The following is a 20,186-nucleotide window of genomic DNA, read 5'->3' as shown; positions in this document are numbered from 1 at the left end:
TTATTGGAGTTATTCATTGACATAAATTTGAGTAAATTAACTTGCTCAAAAGTTCATGAATGACTCCTTAATGTGTTAAGTTGAATTGAGCAAGTCATGGACAAAAAATTGAATTGAACCAAACTTGATTCAACTAATTTGCACCTATAACAATAAACATGCAAACATCTAACACATACCTAATTTGATTTAGCTAATGTAATATTTTTCGATTAGAAGCAGTTATCCCTAAATCAATAGTGAGCTATAAAGTAAACAAACAATAGCAATTCACAAGTTTTTTAAAGATTAAAAATCATCTTTAGTACAAACAAATCTATATTTAAGAGTAAATATTATGCCACATAAGCTTTGTTTCTAGAAGAAAAAACATTTTTACATATCACAACCCAACAACTTTTTTTTAAGAAAATTAATTATATTATAAATCTACTGGCTATAGCTGGTAATTGCAATTTGCAAGTGCATGAAACATTGTCCTAGTATATTATAATTAATTGACAAAACAATAAAAAAACTATTATAAATACAATGTAGTGTAAACGACGTCGTACAAGGTCATTTTACAACATAATTCTATACTATAAATTGAAAGATTGAGTTGACAGTGTTTTCTTCCTCTCCTTCCACATTGCTGCCAGCTCCTTTGATTTCTTCTTTCACAGGATTCCCTCAAAGGTCTCTCTCTCTCTCTCTCTAACATGTTCATGTTTTTTTTTCCACATTTTTTTGTTTATAGTTTCAGATCTGACCCATTTTCTAATACCAAAGTTTCTTCAAATTTTAATAAATGGGTATTGTTTGAAATTTGAAATGACAAACATGGCATGTTTTTTTTGGGACAGATCTGGTCAAATGTTTGATCTTCTTTCTTTTTTTGTCTGTTTTCTTAAGAAAATGGTTTTTTGTTCAGTAATTGAAGAAGAGTATAATGAAAACCCCATTTTTTTGTTCTATGGTTACATTTTTTAAAGGGGTGCATTGATTTTTAGGTGGGTAACTTAAATTATTAAATGTTGGATATTTACTGATTTATCATGGAATTTTCATCATCAGGGTCAAAGTTTGAACCTTTTTCAAGGTTTGAGATCAGATCTATTGTTAATCTGTGCATATGATTATACCCTTGTCTGCAGGTTTTGAAAATTGAAAAGAGTGAAATGGGTTTTGGAAATTCTTTCACTACTTTATTTTTTTTTAATTTTATTGATCAGGATAAATGGAAATGTTCATAAATTGAAGCCTTATCTTCTTCTTTTTGTGTATATATTCGGACATTTTCTTAGTTTATATGTTCTATTTTGTGTGTTTAGGCGCTCTACTCTGCAATAAAACCAAATTTGAAGATGAACTATTACAGTCTTCGTCAGAATGCCTTCGCAGCCTGTGAAGAGATGAGAGGCTCTGTTAACCTATCAGATCAGAAGGAGTCTGTCGTTTGCCCTAAGCCACGCCGAGTCGGGGTTTTATCTAACATGGCTATTAGGCCCTTAAGATGGCATTTGAAGTAAATCCTAGAATCTATTGCTTGTCGTTTAAGTTTTGATGATATTGTTTTATTTTAAATCTCTTTGAGGATCTAATCTGTTATGTGTTTCAATTTGTTTTAGTCAACAAGCTGATTGGTCTGATTCAAAAGCCGGGGCAGATCTGCTGGACATTATTTTCAAGAAGGTAACTTATGATTTCATTACAAATGATCTAGGTGTAGGGCTATTGACACCCCAAAATGCCTATTCACACTCCTTACGACCTTACCGATCAAGTTTTTTAGTTTATTAAATTATGATTGGTTAAAGAGGAGTGTGAATAGGCATATGGGAGTGCCAATAGTCTCACGATCTAAGTTTATAGTTTGAACCTAGTAGGCAGGTAAAGAAATTTCAAGTGGGAAAAATTGTCGGGGCATTAATAGTTTATGACTTCTTACGAGACATTACTAATAATGCATGAATTTTTAATATGATAAATGCTTTCTTTGAGGTTAGAAGTTTTGATATTTCGTAACTTCTTAGAATGGTTTTGGGCTGAAAGAGATTTAGTTTTCCATAAATTTTGAATTCATTACTCGATGTTACTATGTATGAATTTTCAACATGAATTATGATATATGCTTTGTTTCTTTGGGAAGACAAGTTTTGATATATTTCATGTTCATAATTCTGATTTTGGCTGAAAGAGATGTAGTCTTTCCATATATTTAGATTTTGATCTAATGAATGTTCTTTGACTCAATATTGGTTTATTAATTGTATCTCGATTTCAACAGGAAAGTCATGGGGATGAAATATCAAATCAGGTAGCCTCATCTCCTCCATATTTCCGTGGCTCTCCTCCTGTCCGGGCTGCTAACCCATTGATCCAGGATGCTCGATTTGGAGATGAAAAGCATACTCCTATGTCACCATCCGGTTTATCCTCTCCGTCTTCAGCATCTCGTAAAGGTGGATGTGTTCGGACGAGTTTTGGACTTAAACCAGCTGCAGTTAGAGTAGAAGGATTTGATTGCCTCAACAGGGATCGCCAGAATTCCGGCATCACTGCTGTTGCCTAAACTCCATCAAGAAAAGTGTAGATAAAGGAGCCCAAGTGTGACCAGTTATATAAATGACTTAACCAGAAAGAATATCTTTTGAGTAGTAGTGTAAGAGAAATGCAGAAAAAACAAATCTTGAGAAGGTTTGGTATGTAAGAGTCATGTTCTTTTGTAATATATAAAGCAGTTAGGTCTGAGTGTCTTCTAAATTTATTTTTGGTGATCACCACTAGAATGTAATGTATAGAGAGTTGGTGATTTTGCTTACATTCCTTGTAAATATATTTAGCTAAATGTGAAATTATATCTATTTAATGAAGTAATATGGTATTTCTAATCAGGAATGCTATTTGTAATATTTGTATATTACCATTTAAGTTTTTGGTATCAATTTTGATGTTTGATGTATGTAGAATAAGCACCTTTGTGATAGGTTGAATAGAGTAACACTGCATGGTTTCAACTTTCATGTTCATTTTTTATCATACACATTTTCTTATTTTCTTTAAGAATTTCCTTGGTACCCCTGGGATAAAAAAAAAAGATTTCATAATAATGTTTTGAAGTTTATTAGAAATAAGTTGAACCTCATTTGGTCCATGGATTTTCTTTCATTTTGCTGTATTGATTATTGAAAATGTTGCTCTCAAGAAATAAATTTCAGGGTGCATGATTGTCTATTCTAACAAATGTTGCTCTCAAGAAATAAATTTTTGACCCAGTATAATAAACAATAATCTAGTGAAACTTACACAACTAGACCAACATTAATGTTACTATTTAAGCAAATTTTAGTATCTTATCACATATAATGTAGTTATTATAAAATCAAATACAAAACAAGAGAGAACAAAGTACTTTTTTGTTTCCACATGTATCCTCGCACTGGAGGCAATCCTGTCCGAACCGGTAATATCCACAGGTACGTAGGGCTAATTCTCCTGACGGACATTTTTTCCATCGACGGACATTTTTTCCATCCACAAAACTCGAACCCGAGTTCTTGCTTAAGGGGATTCAAATATGTATCACTTGATCCAACGCCCATATTAGTAGAGAACGAAGTACTTTGAATATACTGAAATTGTAATAGCCAAAGACAAGAGAATCATCTACTTTTGTTAATAGCCACACTAATAGAGACAATATTATTGATACCACAAATCAAGGGATTGAGATATATCAACCAAATCCAATGCTGAGAAAAGCAGCAAGGAATAAACCTATGTATATAATTCAAGCCAAGGACCCACTCTAGACAATCTTTGTTTGAACCAATTTTAAGTAAGTCAACTCCAATTTTCTAAGATTGATGATGCAACTTTTGGCAAGTTTAGTTGCTGTTTTAGTTTCATTAAATCTCCAACTTATTTCTATTCGTTATTACCATTATACCCCAATTGGAGATATTTATATGTCAGTACTGTTACTATATGCTTTGGACTGATGTTAAAAGCTTAAAATAAAAATTGGACTTAGAGTGTAATTATGACAGTTTGAAAACTCCAAAAAATCAGTTTATATTAATTTAAGTTAAGAGTTGACAAATATTTTACAAGGAATTACAATAGTAATACTTTTAATATAGAAGTCAAATGTTTGATTCCTGATATTGATATTTATTGAGATAAATTACCTCGCTATCTGATTAAAAATGATTACTTTCTTACCTTATTGATTATACTAGAAAAAACTTTTAATATGAGTTTTTGAATATAAGCAACCACTTACAATCCTATCTCAATTCTAGATCTACCCTTGTTGAATTACCCTCAACAACAACTCTATTTACAAAGAACTCACATCTTCATTTAAATTTGAGATACCTCACTCCAAATAGTCTTTTTTTTCCAAGAACTAACCTTGTTGTAACAATCTTACACCTTAGTTGTGCATATTACAACTCAATGCAAAACATAAAAAACTCTAGAATATCATATCATTCATAAGTAATAAATCAAGAGATTTAAGAGTTTTAATATAAGAAGATGAAGTCTTGAAAAAGTCTCACACAATGGTTCATCACATACCTTTCTTCATGGAAAATGACTTTCCAAAGGTTAAACCATTTTACATAACCATTCATGTAAGATGACTTTAGAAATAGTCATATTTTTTAATATAATATCTATTTGATTCCATTTATTATTCAAATAGAAGTAATATGATAACAAAATGACATTTCTTCCAAAATTTAGTCAGTATAATTTAACTATTAAACCTATATATGAGATACAATTTTTACAACTTGAACCTTTTGTTGCACAAAAGGTACCCACTAGTGTGATCTCATGTCTCCCTATTTATTTGTGCTTTACAAGGAGAGGTTATCTCAACTGATAAATATTGCAGCCAACAATGCAACACTCACATAATCTTTGTTGATGTCTTATTTTGTTTGTGGAGGTGGTATTGAACATGCTCAATTTTGATTATAGACCTAACTCTCTTCCCCTCAATTTCATCTCACTAGCTTCTTGTTATCATATATTTTAGTGATGTATCATGTAGTTACCTATATGTATGTGTCTCATCTAAATCTTAAATTCAATAACATCATTGTATTATTCTAATAGAATGCCTTTCACATTATCCCTAAAAGTATGGGAGGGTAATTGCATGTCTATTACCAATAGATAACCATAGTACTTATCTCATCTCCTAGGACTATATAAGTTTGCAGTTGGCCTAGGAAGATTGTCCTCTTCATACATGTGCATTGAAATGCATGAGCACATGATGATTTTGCATATATACCCCACAATTCCAATACACTACAAATTAGTTACAATTTACGATGAATGGCTGAGATCCTCTCCAACGCTAAAAAGTCTAATACTACGGTCATATTCTAACACATAATTTTCTATTATTTTAAATTAAATAAGTTAAGAACTTTTAAATTTATCTATTCTCCCATATTTCAGTATTAGAAAGTCTATTACTAGATTGGATCTCATTCCAAAAATATTTTCATTCAATATTTGGTGAGGTGTATTCCAAGAGAAGACCTTTAAGATTAAAATTTTGTAAGAAGTACATTTTTTGTCTTAAAATATGTACCACTTTATATACACTTTATTTAGTTCTATTGTTTAAATAATATAAAGTTAATTTATATTTTAGTAGCAAATGAAGAATGAATGTGGTACACACTAAGGGTCAAAATATGTGGGTCTAATGAATTAATGATGTCACATGGAACAACTTATTGGATTGCTCATGGGAACAATGAATGGAATAGAGAAGATGTAGAAGAAGATGAAAGTGATCAAAGTAAAGCAAGCTATTTTTGTTGTTTTTAAAAGTATGATTATGGTCCTGTATTTACATGGCTGGTCACTTAATATACACCCACCAAAACAACCGGACAAACATGCTCTCTATCTAGTGTCAATATAATTCAATCTGAAAGTATATTCAATCATTATATATATGGAATAGAGATTTGCAATAACAAAAACAATTTAATAATAAATATTTAAAATTTTAAATTACATATCATATTATTTTTAACACAAAAAGTATATGAGGCAAGCGACAAGAAATCTTTATTCATATCTCTAATACTTTCAGCTTTTGTCATACCTGAGTTGTTAAAATCAACTATCTTATTATATAGTAATTATGTATTTAACATCTATCAAGCCCTTTATCTGAGGAGTGCAACTACTCAAAAAAATGAAATTAAACCAGAAAATTTCCTTCAGAAAATTAATGCATAAATAAATTTTCAACCATGGAGACAATCACTATTGTTAAAATTTAACAATACTTGCATGCCATGAGTTAAAAACTAGTTCTACTAATAAGTTTGAAATATTTATACTGTTATATAAATGCAATACATGCATAAAGGATATATAAGGAATTGAACAAATATAATTTTTATTACATTTATCATTTTTAGAAGTTAATAAATCAAGTCACCATTTTCATTCTTCTCCCTTTATGATTGAATAAAAAAGTCTATGTTGCAAGAGAGATTCGAACCCTCAACTTCATTCACTATCATTTCTCTTTAATCATCAAATTACTTTATAATATTTTTTTTTGAATTTATTATAATAAGATTCGAACGCAAAACCTCATTCACTTCATTCCTTTAACTCTCCACCTTACTCATCAGATTATTTTATGAGACACCCATCTCATTTCATTTCTTCACTTCATTCTCATTCATTTTTTACTAAGCATTTTTTGGATCAATTTCATTTGAAGATTTCCATGCCTCTTTTTACCAATAATTGAAACTCTTAAATGATAATGGAATCATTTGATTGGGAACACCATTAAAAAATGAAGATCACACGTCCCTTTTTATATCTTATTGTGTCCTAATTAAAAGTTATCACATGTTTAAAAAGAAAAATCATAAATACAATTTATATATATATATATATATGGTAAGATTTGATTGAATTAGATATGGGGACAAAAATGTCTAGTGACACAAGATCCTGGTTCCCCATTAAGATGGTCATGAATTCATTCAAACAAGGACATCAGACTCAAAGATCCATTCGAATTTCTACGACTATATTATCAAATGATAGAAGATATTACATAATTATATGATTTGAATTTTGAATACGACTTTAATATGTAATTGAAATATCTTATTAGATTTTATGTCATTAGATTATGTTGAATGCAATTTAATAGTGCATAATTATAATGTTTTTCATTAGATTATGTTGAATGCAATTTAATAGTCTATAATTACATCACACAAAGTTAGACATGATTATATATACTATTTATTTATGATATATGTAAATTTTCTTTTAATTACTTACCAACCACGTATTTCTCTTAATTAAATGTTGTTCCCTTTTCTCATCATTACATTTTATTACTAAGACCCAGACGTGGCAAAGTGCACTAAACAGGAAGTTAAGGATTTGGAGTGAGGTGTTAATAAAACAGAAGAGGGGAAGGAGTGGCTGTTTTTTTAGTGCACATTTTTTTACAAATAATAGGCAAAGTTATCCGAAAGGGAATGAAGTATCTTCTGGTATAAGGATATAAGTTATCTCCTCCTGCCAATGAAATCATGACATGTGTCTTGTTTCATCATTTTCTATAAAAATGTTTTTAAAAATAAACAAAATAACACATATCACATTTTTACTAACTGAAAAAGATAAGTTATCTCTTGATATGAGAAGATACATTATTCTCTATCTGAAATTAGTATATTCGACATTGAAAGCATGTAAAATTTTACAGGTAAATACGGAACCTTGAACAATAAAATGTCTGTCAATATACTTGTTTATTATAATGAATATTGATTTGAGGACTGAATTGCAAACTTCAAAGAACTGGTGATGGTAATAAAAATGGAACATGATGTAATGGTCCCTTTTGTTTTTGTCCCAGCACATGCAAGTGGCTAAGCCCTGTGACCCTTTTCTCTTTGGTTTTCTCTCCATTGCCGACCAAAACCAAATAGAAAGACTCTTGTAAAAAAGTGAAGTGCTTGGATTCATCTAATCATGAAATTTCTCTATGTGGGATCAATGTTTTTTTTGTACAACCAAGGCTTTATAATATTTTGGGTAAGAAACTAATCCATTTTAGAGTATATGATTGTCCTCCTAACAAATATCGCTTTTAGAAATCGAACCCTTAATCTTTTGGTCATTCTAGAGATTTAATGAAGTCTTACACTACTAGATCAACGTCTAACTATTAATGTTTTTTAATTTATAAATGAGAATAAAATGTCTCATCATATAAGGAGATAACTTATCACCTCTGACCACTAAGAGTATGACATTTGTATTACTTTGTTTAGTTTTTAGAAATATTTTTATAGAAAATCATTAAATATAACACATTTCATGATTTTAATGGATGAATGAGATAACTTATCTAACACATTTCATGATTTGAATTGGCGTGTATAATTTTGCGTGGATAGGAGTACCACTTGTTCTCCTAACGTTTTTTCTTTTAATATATCATTGCTAATAAAAAAATAAAACTCATCTTCTTATACTAGAAGACACTTTATTCCTTTTAGAAATATTTACTATGTCTTAAACTAATGAACCTGCCCTAATTATAAAAGATCAATAAAGCAACTTGCTCAACATGTTTTCTATTTTCTGTTCAGTGTATAGCTGTATATATCATTGAGAGGATATACCAGAAACAACCAAATAAATCATAAATCATATATATCACATATGATTATGACCAATGATGGATCTACATTAGTGATAGTGGACAAGTGCCCCACCAAGTTTTTTTAAAAGTATATATATTTGTTGTTTGATTGTGTGAATGTAAATTATATTTAGAGGGCATTCAAAAGTAAAAGCCTTAAAACCTTATTTACCAAACCATGCAATCAAACATGTTATTGGATAAATCTTGTATGGCTTTTTTTTAATCTCTCTCTCACTTTTATTAATCATCTAATTGGTTTTGCACTCACAAGTAATTTTTTCTATATATTAACATTCCATCTTACTATAATTATAGTATCATAAAATTCAACAAAGATTTATTTTACTTATTGATTGTCTAACTTAACTTTTACTTTTTATCTGAACTTAAAACCAATTATATATAATATCAAATACATATAGACCAATTTTAATTTATTTATGATTATTAACTTTAAAATAAAAATAATGTACAGAGTGAAGATTGATGTGAGGACTAAGTAAAACTCCACAGTGTCCATGCCCATGCATTAAACTCTTGTTATAATATGAAAGTAGGCAAATCTACTAAATTGGTACCAAATGTTTTTTCTAATAGATGTTAAGTTATTTTCTATTTTTGAACTAGCCCTTTAAGTTATTTATATTTTCAAATGGATCATATAAGTTGTTTTTTTTATTACTTTCCAAGTTTAAAATTCAATTTTTAATGGTGTGTATTCACACAGGGAGAATTTGTAAATCTTTTCATTCTGAACACAATGATACCAATATTGTGAGTTTTAATTGAGAATTGAAAGAGTTTGAAGAAAAACATATTAATTGGCAGGACAAAGATGGAACAATAAAAAAAGTTACATTATCAAATTAAAAACAAAAAATAACTTAGATGATTAATTTAGTAGTTTTGCTTATAAAATTCTGTATATAATTTAAATAAGTATGCCACAATAAATATGTAAATTATGTTTTTAATATTATAGATTTTTTTACTTATGTTTTTTTATCGACAAATACTAATTATGTTAGTATTTTGGTTGGGTGAGACTTGAATTGTCAATTTGATTTTATTTCTTAAACATTTTACCTAATCATAAGATATATATTACTCATACTTTTAGCTTAAATAAAAAATTATGTATATCTCTCCCCACAACTTAAATTTCCAAGGCAGACTGATTATGACATTTGTTACGGGAGAAAAACTTGTCTAGAGATAGCCCTAACACGTTATCTTTAGAAACACATAGTTAAACAATGACACATTATTAAATTATAGGTCTCACTTCATTAATTCAGATTCTTTTTTCATATTCTTTCTCTCTTCCTCTCAATTCTCTCCACCATTAAAGCTGAATTAATGAAGTGGGACCCACAATTTAATGGTGGAGAGAATGAAGAGAAAAAGAGAAAGAGTATTAAAAAAGAATCCGAATTAATAAAGTGAAACCCACAATTTAATGACGTGTCATTGTTTAATTGTATCTCTAAAGATGACGTGTTTGGGCTGTGTCTAGAGAAGTTTTCTCTTGTTATGAAGGAGTTACAATCGCTTGGCTGAAATGTCAAGGATGCTGAAATGTCAAGAAATTTCCAAGATTTTTTTAAAATAAATTAAAGAAATCAATCTCATGATAAGTAAAAGTTATATGAGTCGTGACACATTAAAATGATAGTCTTAATCATAACCTAATAGTAAAGTTATGATCTCACTTATGCTTGCTGAAGGATAAGAACATAACTAAAATTTGTGGGTACTTATTCGAACTTAGCACAAATTTAACAAATAAAACTCATTTTTTTGGATTATAGTTTTTTCTAATTTAAAATATTAGGTTCGGATTTGGTATAGGTGATATTAGACCCTTAACCTGACTTAAACTCGATTTATATAATTAATTTCAAATTATAGTATTGTTCTAGTTATATAACATATGAGTAACAGAGAAAAAATATAAGTAGTATGTTGCAGGTGTTCCACCTCTGTTAAATTGCTCTACTCTTAACTGGGCTAGGGTACTCAAGGTCGGCCAAGGTCGAGTGCCTGATGAGGACTTATACTACAAGGACTTATGGTGCAAGCTGACCAACCGAACTACACCAGAAGACCCATCGTCGCTCAGACACAATCCCATGAGCCTATACTTGACCAAACCTCTGCCACCTCTCTGTCACTCTGCCAACACATGGTTGCCACACCACCTACGACAGACACATGCTGCATGTCGCCTGCAACTCTCACCTAACTCACTGCTTTATAGAAAGGACATGTCTAAACTACGGCTTCTAAGCCTATTACAGGCTATAAGTTAACTATACTCAAAGTATAGTCTGATCAGGCCACCAGACATGGATAGAGCAGTCTCCAAATCAGTCAAAGTAGATCGACAAACCCAAATGGTCGGTCATGCCAATATCATTAGCAAGAGAATATTCCATCCACCCCACTATAATTATGGGATCTACCCTATAAGGAAGAACATCATTCCCATATATGTTGAGCTATTACTCTTGCCATTTATCACCCTTTATCCTTCCCTGCTATTGCCAGCCCAAGCTCAACTCAAGCAACTCCAAGCAGTACTCTTGCCCATCTATTGCCCGACCCAAGCTTAGCTCGGGAACTTAAGGAAAGACCTCTAGCCCGGCTACTGCCCGCCTCAACCTTCTGAGTTCTGACACCACGTAGAAGAACACTAGGTGAGTTTGATATGGTTAGAATGACTTGAATCAAACGTGGGCGAGGATGATAATCTATTTTTTTAGTCTTGCTATGGCCGGGTTCGGGTTAGGCAAATACAAACCCAACCTTGATCTATTCACTTGCCATCCCTAATCAAGCTAGACACTATAGTAAAAGAGTGCAATATTGAGTATAATTTTTTCACTCTAGTATATAATCTAATATTCATTTGTATTATTTACATTTAAAATTTAATAATAATTAAATATAAAGGGTGAATGATACATCAACAATATAAAAACTTTTCCACTACTATTAGTGCATAAATAATGAATAAAAAAGATAGACCTTCCACACATATTTAGCAAGGCCATCTGGTCTTTATTTTTAAAATGTTCTCTTCAAATATTTTGTTAAGACTAATCTCTCTTAAAATATTTTATAATAAGTTTTGCCTCCCTGGAAAAAAGTTTTCTCTATTATTCTCCTTAAATTGAAGTATAATTGTGTAAAGCATGAATAGAGCGTGTCCTACATAATTTCAAGTTTCCAAAGGTATATATGAAATCCTATGGTCCTTGTATTTGTCAAGTTTGATAAACGTAGGGTCTTCCGGTGTTAAAGGTGGTAGCAGTTCTTATCTAGTTCTTTATCTTAATGAATCCTTGTCCACAAATATAGATACCTAAAGGGTCAAGTCTAAGCATTAATGCAGCCCAAAGAGTCAAGATAAGTTACTATCCCTTCACAACTATATCCCATTAAGAAAGTGCAAAAGTTGTATGTAAATATTACTCATAATAAAAAATATAAAAATATCCATGGTAACCAAGAATTCTATCATTCATATTTGATTTTTGAAGTTTAGGATCTTCTTGACAATGTGTAGAAATTTAATTTATTATTATTTTGAAGAAACTGCATGTGTGCACTATGTTTTTAGATATATTGGAGGACCAAATAATAAGAACATTTATGCCTGAAATGTGTGACAAAGTAAAAGCCCTTCTTAACTAATGTTTAACACATTAGACTATGTAAGTTTTCATCTCAATGAGGAATAACCTATTCAAACTACACCTAAGAGAATAAGGCAGATAATGTGAAACTTAATTCTCAACATAATCCTCTAATACCTTAAACAAATGAAGATATATCCACTATTAATTTGATAAAATGCATATATTGATATATCCTTGCTTGTTTATTTTATAGACAATCTCATAGCTTTTTCCTTCTAATAAGCATAATTTCAACCCATCTGCAAGTAAATAAAGGATAATGGGTTTCTCTTGACAATAAAAGACACATTTTATTCATAAGTTCTCATCCATCGATGAAATCCGAAATCAGAAACCAAAGTACAGGATGAAACCTCAAAAACCAAAAATTACAAACAAACATGGTTGGAATTTAAAAACAAAAGGTAGTTCTCATGACAATGGTTAAGTACAAATTGCATGCAAATTTAAGAAACTTAGAAACTTGGGGGCTTGTAGGCAATGAAACTGACACACTGAACTTGACGCTTGTTGTCGAATCCAATGATACGAATGAAGGAATTTGGGTATTCCGTCTTAGCCTCTTCAAGTTCCTTCAACACTTGTGCTGAATCAGTGCATCCAAACATAGGTAACTTCCACATTGTCCAGTATCTTCCATCATAGTATCCTGGTGATTTGTTGTGCTCACGGTACACAAAACCATGCTATACACACACATAGCATGCAAAATAAACAAACAAATTACCCATCAATGTTCATAATTAAGAATCTATAATACCATCTTTTCATTATTTGTTAACATTTATTACCAACACGACATTGATCTACTAGTGTAAGACTACGTTAGATCCCAAAATGACCAAAAGGTTAGGGTTCAATTCTCGTGAGTGACACTTGTTGGGTGAGACAATCGTACATCCCAAAAAGAATTAGTATCTTACCCAAAATGTGGGAATAATATTGGTAGTACCAAAAAAATTGTTAATATTTAGGATGTGTTGTACTATAGCATAGGTGGAAATATATGGTGTCTCATGAGATATATATGGCATAGTTGTGCTATGATTGGGATGATTAATAATGTTATTGATAAATTAAAGTCAATAACATAATGCTGTTAGAAAGTTTGTGATACTGGTGTTATGCCTATTACTACAAGGTATAATGTTTTACATTACAATAATCATAGTAACAAATGCAATAATGATAACCCTATTAGTAAAATGTATAATGTTTTAAATTACAATGTGATATAGGGAATGGCACACCAACCCAAATTGTAATAAGTAGTAATAAATGCAATGTAATTCTTGTACCCACAATTTAAAAGATTAAAATATCCTCCTACTCTAGATCTCATTTTCTCTAGCATTTGAGATATGTCTCACTCGGAGTTAGATATAAAGAAAAGAGGTAAATTTATTGCTTTAAATTATAGACCTCAACTTTCACTTTATTATTGGAGTGTGAAGTTCTGTGACAAAAATATTATTTTGTGAATAAAATGATAAAAGTGTTTTGGATATTGTTTTTCCTTTTATTTATGTAGCACCTTTCTCTCCCATGGATAATCCTTAGTCAATAACATTTTCTTACAATTTTCTATAATTATGATAAATACAAAATAATCATGTATGTGTGAGTAACATCTAAAACAAGAGAAAGAGGCAGAAGGAAAATTAACCTCCAACTCAAATTCCAAGCAAGGAACCCATCCATTCCTAATAAGGTAATCTACTTCCTTTGCCAAAGACTCTGTGGTGAGTGGTGGCAAGTAAGAAAGAGTCTCAAACTTTTTCAACCCAATGGGTGGCCACACCTAATACCATGCACAAAATTCAATAAAAAGGGTTAGTCAATAAAAATATTACAAGTTATTCGGCAACCATAATTGCAGTCACAATATTATCGTTATAGAATTATCCACAATTGCATGGTGACCATAATAAATTTTTCTTGAAATTTTACGTAATTGTTATAAACACAATATAACTACAACCACAATTTACGATTTACCTTCATGCATTGCACTCTTCCACCATTGTTAGAAAGGGTGGTGATGTCATTGTTAGCCTTTCTAGTAACAGGGAAGGTAGCAATGGACTTGAGACCAGTGAATGGAGCAACCATGGTGGCCTTAACAGTGGTAACAGTTGGGGAAGAAATCATAGAGGAAGCCATTTTTCTTAGTTCTACTAAGCACTTATGCTTTGGTTTCTGCACAAACTTACTATATATAATGGTGGAATATGAATATTTCTAATCCTATGGTATAAAATAAAGAGGATTTGTTGTTGGTGAAACTTAACCGTTGGATATTGTAAGTGATGACATTATCGCATTATTGGCCACACAAAAGTGGAAATTTTTGAAATGTAACATTATCATTAGGTACCATATGGAAATGACACGTGGCGGAAGATTCACAATCTTATCTCTTCCTTGAAAAAATGTATGTATGTGATTCAGAGGAGTAAGATATTTTTGTTTTCTGAGTTATTTCAATTTTCAACCATTTTAAGTGAACATAATCTGTAATGGTAAGAAGTATAGTATGAACTATGAAGTATCAATACTTCGATATATTTGATAGGTATTTGATATCAACATTCTTCCATACCTTATGCATGTATTCATGGAGTATCAAGTTTTAAAAAATAAATTATAATTCCAATATTTTTTGGATAATTTTTTACTCTCTTAAAAAAATTATGATATATACCCAAAATAACATAAAGAAATATTCTAAGAGGAAAAAATGAAAGACAAATACTAGATAATTACAAGTAGAGAAGAGAAACATAACAATCAAATGGAGTTGTAGATAGAGAAAAGACAAATATATATGTCTATTGCATAGAGATTGAAAAAGAAATGCATTTAGTAATGATCAATGATTAAACAAAATCTATATTATTCCTATTTGTGGATAATAAATAATCACTTTTATGACAATATAATTTAAATTTTATATTTAGTGATCTACAAAAAGTATTTATTTATTTGGAATTTAAGAAGAATAATTATATATTTATATATGCATTGCACATATTTTATCTTAATTCTAAACTTATATTTTTTAAGAATATGCATATGGACTAATAAGATACTCTATCAATATTGGTGCATATAAGTATATGTATCTGTAACATTTTCTAGTTGGAGCATTAATTTGTGTTATTGTATTGTAATTATTGATCATATGTTGTGTTAGCATCTCTTGTGTTTTCTTATTGAATTATCTTTCCTTTGGTGAGCAAACAAAAGTATATGTATAAGATAAGTTAATAATATTATTAGAATTTTGTGGGATTTGTCAATTTTTCTATATTATTAGAAGACATTTTTTTAAGATGAACTTTTGATATGTGGGTTGCAATAAAATGAATTTAGTACACAATATACATGGTTAACAAGAAAATTGTGGGTTGTAAGAAGATGAATTTAGTATCCATTGTTAATAAGAAAAATTGCCAGCTATGATCAATAATACCCTTTGTCCATTGGCTGCAGTAATGTTTTATATGTTGGGAGTAAAATTCAGGTAGAGTTTGATTCTCATGGAGATAAAAGAAAATGTGAATTTGTAGGGTAGCAAAAAAAAGATGAACCCTTTCAACATACTCTCTTATCTTATCCCTTTTTGTAGGTTAGCTAAAATATGTTTCTTTATTTACCATTAAGGGGTAATCCTTTTAGTATTAACTCAAAATTTCAGTACGTAGCATATATACTTGTTTTTTGATAAGTATATACATATATTTTTATAAGTATATTAGTATATACATGTTTTATTTGTTAGATTTGTTTCAAAGTCACACTAGCAATATAGATAAGAAAAATGTGCACATGGGAGAAGGGGTGGTGGAGAGGATGGTTTGGCTTATCATGCTCGGTTGCTTATTGACCAAACATGTGTGTTCATAATATAAGATCCACACATGATTGTACTCATTAGTAAATCAATGCACACAACCAAACAATGCAACAACCTTATCTTAAAAGTGCATTGCATAAGATAACGCTTAAAAATTAGAAGTCATGTATTCCACAATAAGCAAATAAGGTTTGTATCTATGCTTAGAATATTTAGTGGATTGAAATTTCTATTTAATTTACCAAAATTAAGGATGGATACGTTTTATTTAATTTGCTTATTTTAGAGTAGCCTTTCCCAAAAGTTAATGAATGAGAAGTTGCTATTAATGAAGTTGTTAGTAACTTAGTTGCCATTTTCAGCACCTAAACCATGCACTGAAGTTTGGCAATGAAGCTAGTACCTGAACAAGTTTGATTGTTCTACTTGATGTAATGAAAGAAGTTGTTTTTCAATGGACTTGTTTACCCTAAAATTCTACATAATTCTCCTTCAGTTATTTGCCCTTCTCATTCCTTTTGCCTCAAAATCTTTTACTTTCTTTTTGACTTACTAATAACATGTGACAAGGAAGAGAACTAAATAAGATATAGTGCCTCCATAGATTCCTTAAGCACGTCAAACATTAGGCTTAATGGATTTCATGTCACCCTTCCTTCTTGACATAAAAGATGTAAATAAATCCTTTCAATCAAGAAGTTACTAAATCCTCTTGATCCGTAATTCTACTAGATTAAATTTGGTTCCACGATCGCTACTGATAACCAGTAAATTGGTTGTTATTTTAATTAACGGGTTGAAAAAATTATATAAATAATATCATATCCATAAGAACTTGATTGATATTAAATTGTTTAGCAAACCTACTTAAATTGGGTGAATAATAGTTTTGGTAGAAAAAAGTAATTAATGAAAGTAAAAGTAAAACAAGAGCAAAAGATAATAAATTTGAATTGATGGTCAAGAACCGAAGATTAGACTTCACCATTCAACCTCTAGTATCCAATATATATTGACATATTACATATAATTATTCCTATGAACTTATTACCACCAATTTTTATCTATTTACCAATTCATTGCATAAAAAGATAAATGAATTAATCAAACAATTCTCAATCAATTGACAAATTAATCAATTAATCAATCATAATAAATTGCACGTTATAATGGCTAGTTCAATTAACTCCCTTTCAAGAATTATCATGTTACTTGATGACATACTCTAGGTCTAGTTTAAATAGGGAAATCTCATTACACATATTCCAACCTTAAATGATGCTTTGGGTTGTAACACCAAACAAACATTAAAAACAAGAGTAGACATGAAAAATAATGAAATAATATTAAAAGCACAAATTCATATTGGATACGAGTTTAACTAGTTACATCTAGTCACAAACAAAAGGGGTTTAACTACTCATTCCCATGGAAACCAAAGCCTTAAGTGTGGTAGACATTCTTCTTCTTCTAAGCAAGGTTGCAGATAGTTGTGTGGCGTCTTCAGTCATTTCATTTTTGCTCTCATGGTTTCCTATTAATCTTAATTTTAGTGTTATTATATGATTATCTTCGAATATTATGATTAGATTTATCCCCTGTTATCATATTTATCATCTTTTCATTTATTATATCTTTAAAGATTTTGTTCAAGATTACCTTATGCTTTCATATATATCCCCTTTTCATCTGTATATTTAGAATGATATAAAAATTGATATCATAGGATTCGATCACTATCTAACTCAATGCATACTATAGACAACAATGTGTGAAGGTTTTTTTAGTCACCAAAACTGTATCATGATCACAATTGTGGCTGCATCGACCATAAATGTCTACAATTTTTTTGAAGTGACAAGGTTTCCATAGTTTCCAAAACCGTTATTTCAAACCTTGTTTGTAATCTATTTATGGGTTTTGTACTCTCAGTAATTCACTTGACAAAATCCCATTACTACTAGTTATTATTGGACACAGCCATGACTGGGAAGTCTTCGACCAATGGGGAGTTCCATTGTTATGGTGTTATGGGATGAGTGGAATGTCACAAGTGAGATATCATATCTTGAAACAAAACTTTAAGGCAATGGTTCCATGGGCCTTCTCCACTTATAAACTCTTTCATTCCTCCCTCATATCCATTGTGGGGCTTCACACTTGAATATACTCAACAATCTATCTTTCAAATGTGGGTACCTGCTAACAGACAAATCTATTAACTATATAACAAAAAAATGTCATTGCCATGTCATCATGGACATATGTCAGTCACTCCTTAAATTTTTTCCCTCCAAAACATGCCACATATTCTTATAATAAACTCTCACACACTGTATTCCTCTTCTACTATCTTAATATGAATATATGTGATAAGTGTCCAAAGAAGAAGTTATTTCCATTAAATAATCTTTTATATCTCTATTCTTATTTTATTTCAATCTTCTTCTTAATCTTCTATTCTTTTGAAACTCATAAACTACTTTTCCTACATTTTTTCATCTTTAATAATTAGATCTATTCTCGTCCGTCATCAAATGAGGTATGATTTTATACTCATTTCATTTTTTCATTATTCATTTTTCATAGATTTCATCATTCATGAATTGATCTAACGAGATTTTCACTAGTAGATATAATTTTATTTCATTTTTCACCAAGCAAAGAGATAAAAGCCGTAAAAGGAAAAAAAAACTGATATAATTTTAAACATATTTTGATTTTCACAATTGTCATCAAGGATTATCCACACATACTAAAGTTCTAGATCTGATCCAAAACATGTATATTTCAAACTGATGGGGGTTTTAATGCGGAAACCATTTTCTTCACCGAATATCTTGGTAAATTCAATTTACTTCTTAATCTTCTCTTCTTTTAAAACTCACAAACTACTTCTCCTACATTTTTTCATATTTATTAAACAATTCTATTTTCTTCCATCATCAAACGAGATATGATTTTATACTCATTTCATTTTTTCATGATTCATTTTTTTTGTAGATTTCATCATTCATGAATTAACCTAACGAGATCTTCACTAGTAATTATGATTTTATTTCATTTTTCACCAAGCAAAGAGATAAAAGCCATAAAATAAAAAACAACTTATATAATTTTGAATATATTTGGACTCTCACAACTGTCATCAAAGTTTATCCACACATACTAATGTTCTAGATCTGATCCAAAACATGTATTTTTCAAACATATGGAGTTTTAGTGTTGAAATATGTTGGTGCAGCGGAAGCGACCGTTGCGCAGTGTTGGCCCAAGCAATAAAGTAAAGAGCATAGAATAAATAAAAGAGAGAAACAAGAAAATTTGTTAACGGAGTTTGACCAATTGTATCTATGTCCTCAGGAGCGTTGAGTGGCTACCAAGACATTATTATAGAATAAGGATTACAAACCCTAGCACACCCATGAGTCCACCTGCCCATGGGGTGTTTCTTTTTTATGCTTTTATTTGCTGCACATTATAACAAGAACTTGAGTCCAATATATAACATTGGTTACTCTACTCTATTCCAATACTAGACAATGTGAGATTAACACAATAACATATTTCAAGCATTCTAACAATCTCCACCTTGATTGAAATAGACGAATATCTCGCTCCTTAGGAAATCTACACAAGAATCTCCACCTTAGTGAATATATGACTCTACCTTGTTCAATGTCTAATTCTCTTTAACTGCTCCCCTATAACATAGACCTTCTGAGTATCCCTGACTATGTTACCATGAGCCTAGCTCTCCAAACTTGTACTGCAACTTCCCGTACTGCCATGAAATGGAACATGCCGCCTAGCCACCTATTGCTAGGAAGTCTTTCGATATATTGGACCAACAATCTTCCTCTTCAATACTCAGTCAAACTAAACCTTGGAGCTTCCTTGGAAAGCC

At 30.4% G+C, this 20,186-nt stretch overlaps 2 protein-coding genes across 2 annotated transcripts; one reads left to right on the top strand and one right to left on the bottom strand.

The window, feature by feature from the left end:
• On the top strand, positions 590 to 2,873 carry LOC109347418. Its single transcript, XM_019587260.1, has 4 exons — positions 590 to 678; positions 1,314 to 1,507; positions 1,611 to 1,674; positions 2,270 to 2,873. Exons 2-4 carry the CDS (start codon positions 1,347 to 1,349, stop codon positions 2,552 to 2,554), a joined length of 510 nt encoding a protein of 169 aa, XP_019442805.1. The 5' UTR covers positions 590 to 678; positions 1,314 to 1,346; the 3' UTR covers positions 2,555 to 2,873.
• On the bottom strand, positions 12,667 to 14,628 carry LOC109347417 (ribulose bisphosphate carboxylase small chain F1, chloroplastic-like). The gene is made up of 3 exons (XM_019587259.1): positions 14,419 to 14,628; positions 14,087 to 14,221; positions 12,667 to 13,106 (listed from the first exon to the last, which is right to left on the bottom strand). The coding sequence occupies exons 1-3, from the start codon at positions 14,581 to 14,583 to the stop codon at positions 12,876 to 12,878; spliced, it is 531 nt and encodes a 176-aa protein (XP_019442804.1). The 5' UTR covers positions 14,584 to 14,628; the 3' UTR covers positions 12,667 to 12,875.

The sequence above is a fragment of the Lupinus angustifolius genome, chromosome LG05 (genome assembly GCF_001865875.1).
Source record: "Lupinus angustifolius cultivar Tanjil chromosome LG05, LupAngTanjil_v1.0, whole genome shotgun sequence".
NCBI classification, from domain to species: domain Eukaryota; kingdom Viridiplantae; phylum Streptophyta; class Magnoliopsida; order Fabales; family Fabaceae; genus Lupinus; species Lupinus angustifolius.
Note: the sequence above shows the minus strand (reverse complement) of the source record. Positions and strands in the feature narration are given on the sequence as shown.

What these genes read in the sequence shown, in the direction of transcription:
- LOC109347418 (XM_019587260.1), top strand. Translation starts at nt 1,347, where the DNA reads ATGAACTATTACAGTCTTCGTCAGAATGCCTTCGCAGCCTGTGAAGAG. An exon ending in CCCTTAAGATGGCATTTGAA is followed by an intron (nt 1,508 to 1,610) that starts GTAAATCCTAGA and finishes AATTTGTTTTAG; the next exon opens with TCAACAAGCTGATTGGTCTG. An exon ending in TGGACATTATTTTCAAGAAG is followed by an intron (nt 1,675 to 2,269) that starts GTAACTTATGAT and finishes CGATTTCAACAG; the next exon opens with GAAAGTCATGGGGATGAAAT.
- LOC109347417 (XM_019587259.1), bottom strand. Translation starts at nt 14,583, where the DNA reads ATGGCTTCCTCTATGATTTCTTCCCCAACTGTTACCACTGTTAAGGCC. An exon ending in GAAGAGTGCAATGCATGAAG is followed by an intron (nt 14,222 to 14,418) that starts GTAAATCGTAAA and finishes GCATGGTATTAG; the next exon opens with GTGTGGCCACCCATTGGGTT. An exon ending in GCTTGGAATTTGAGTTGGAG is followed by an intron (nt 13,107 to 14,086) that starts GTTAATTTTCCT and finishes GTGTGTGTATAG; the next exon opens with CATGGTTTTGTGTACCGTGA.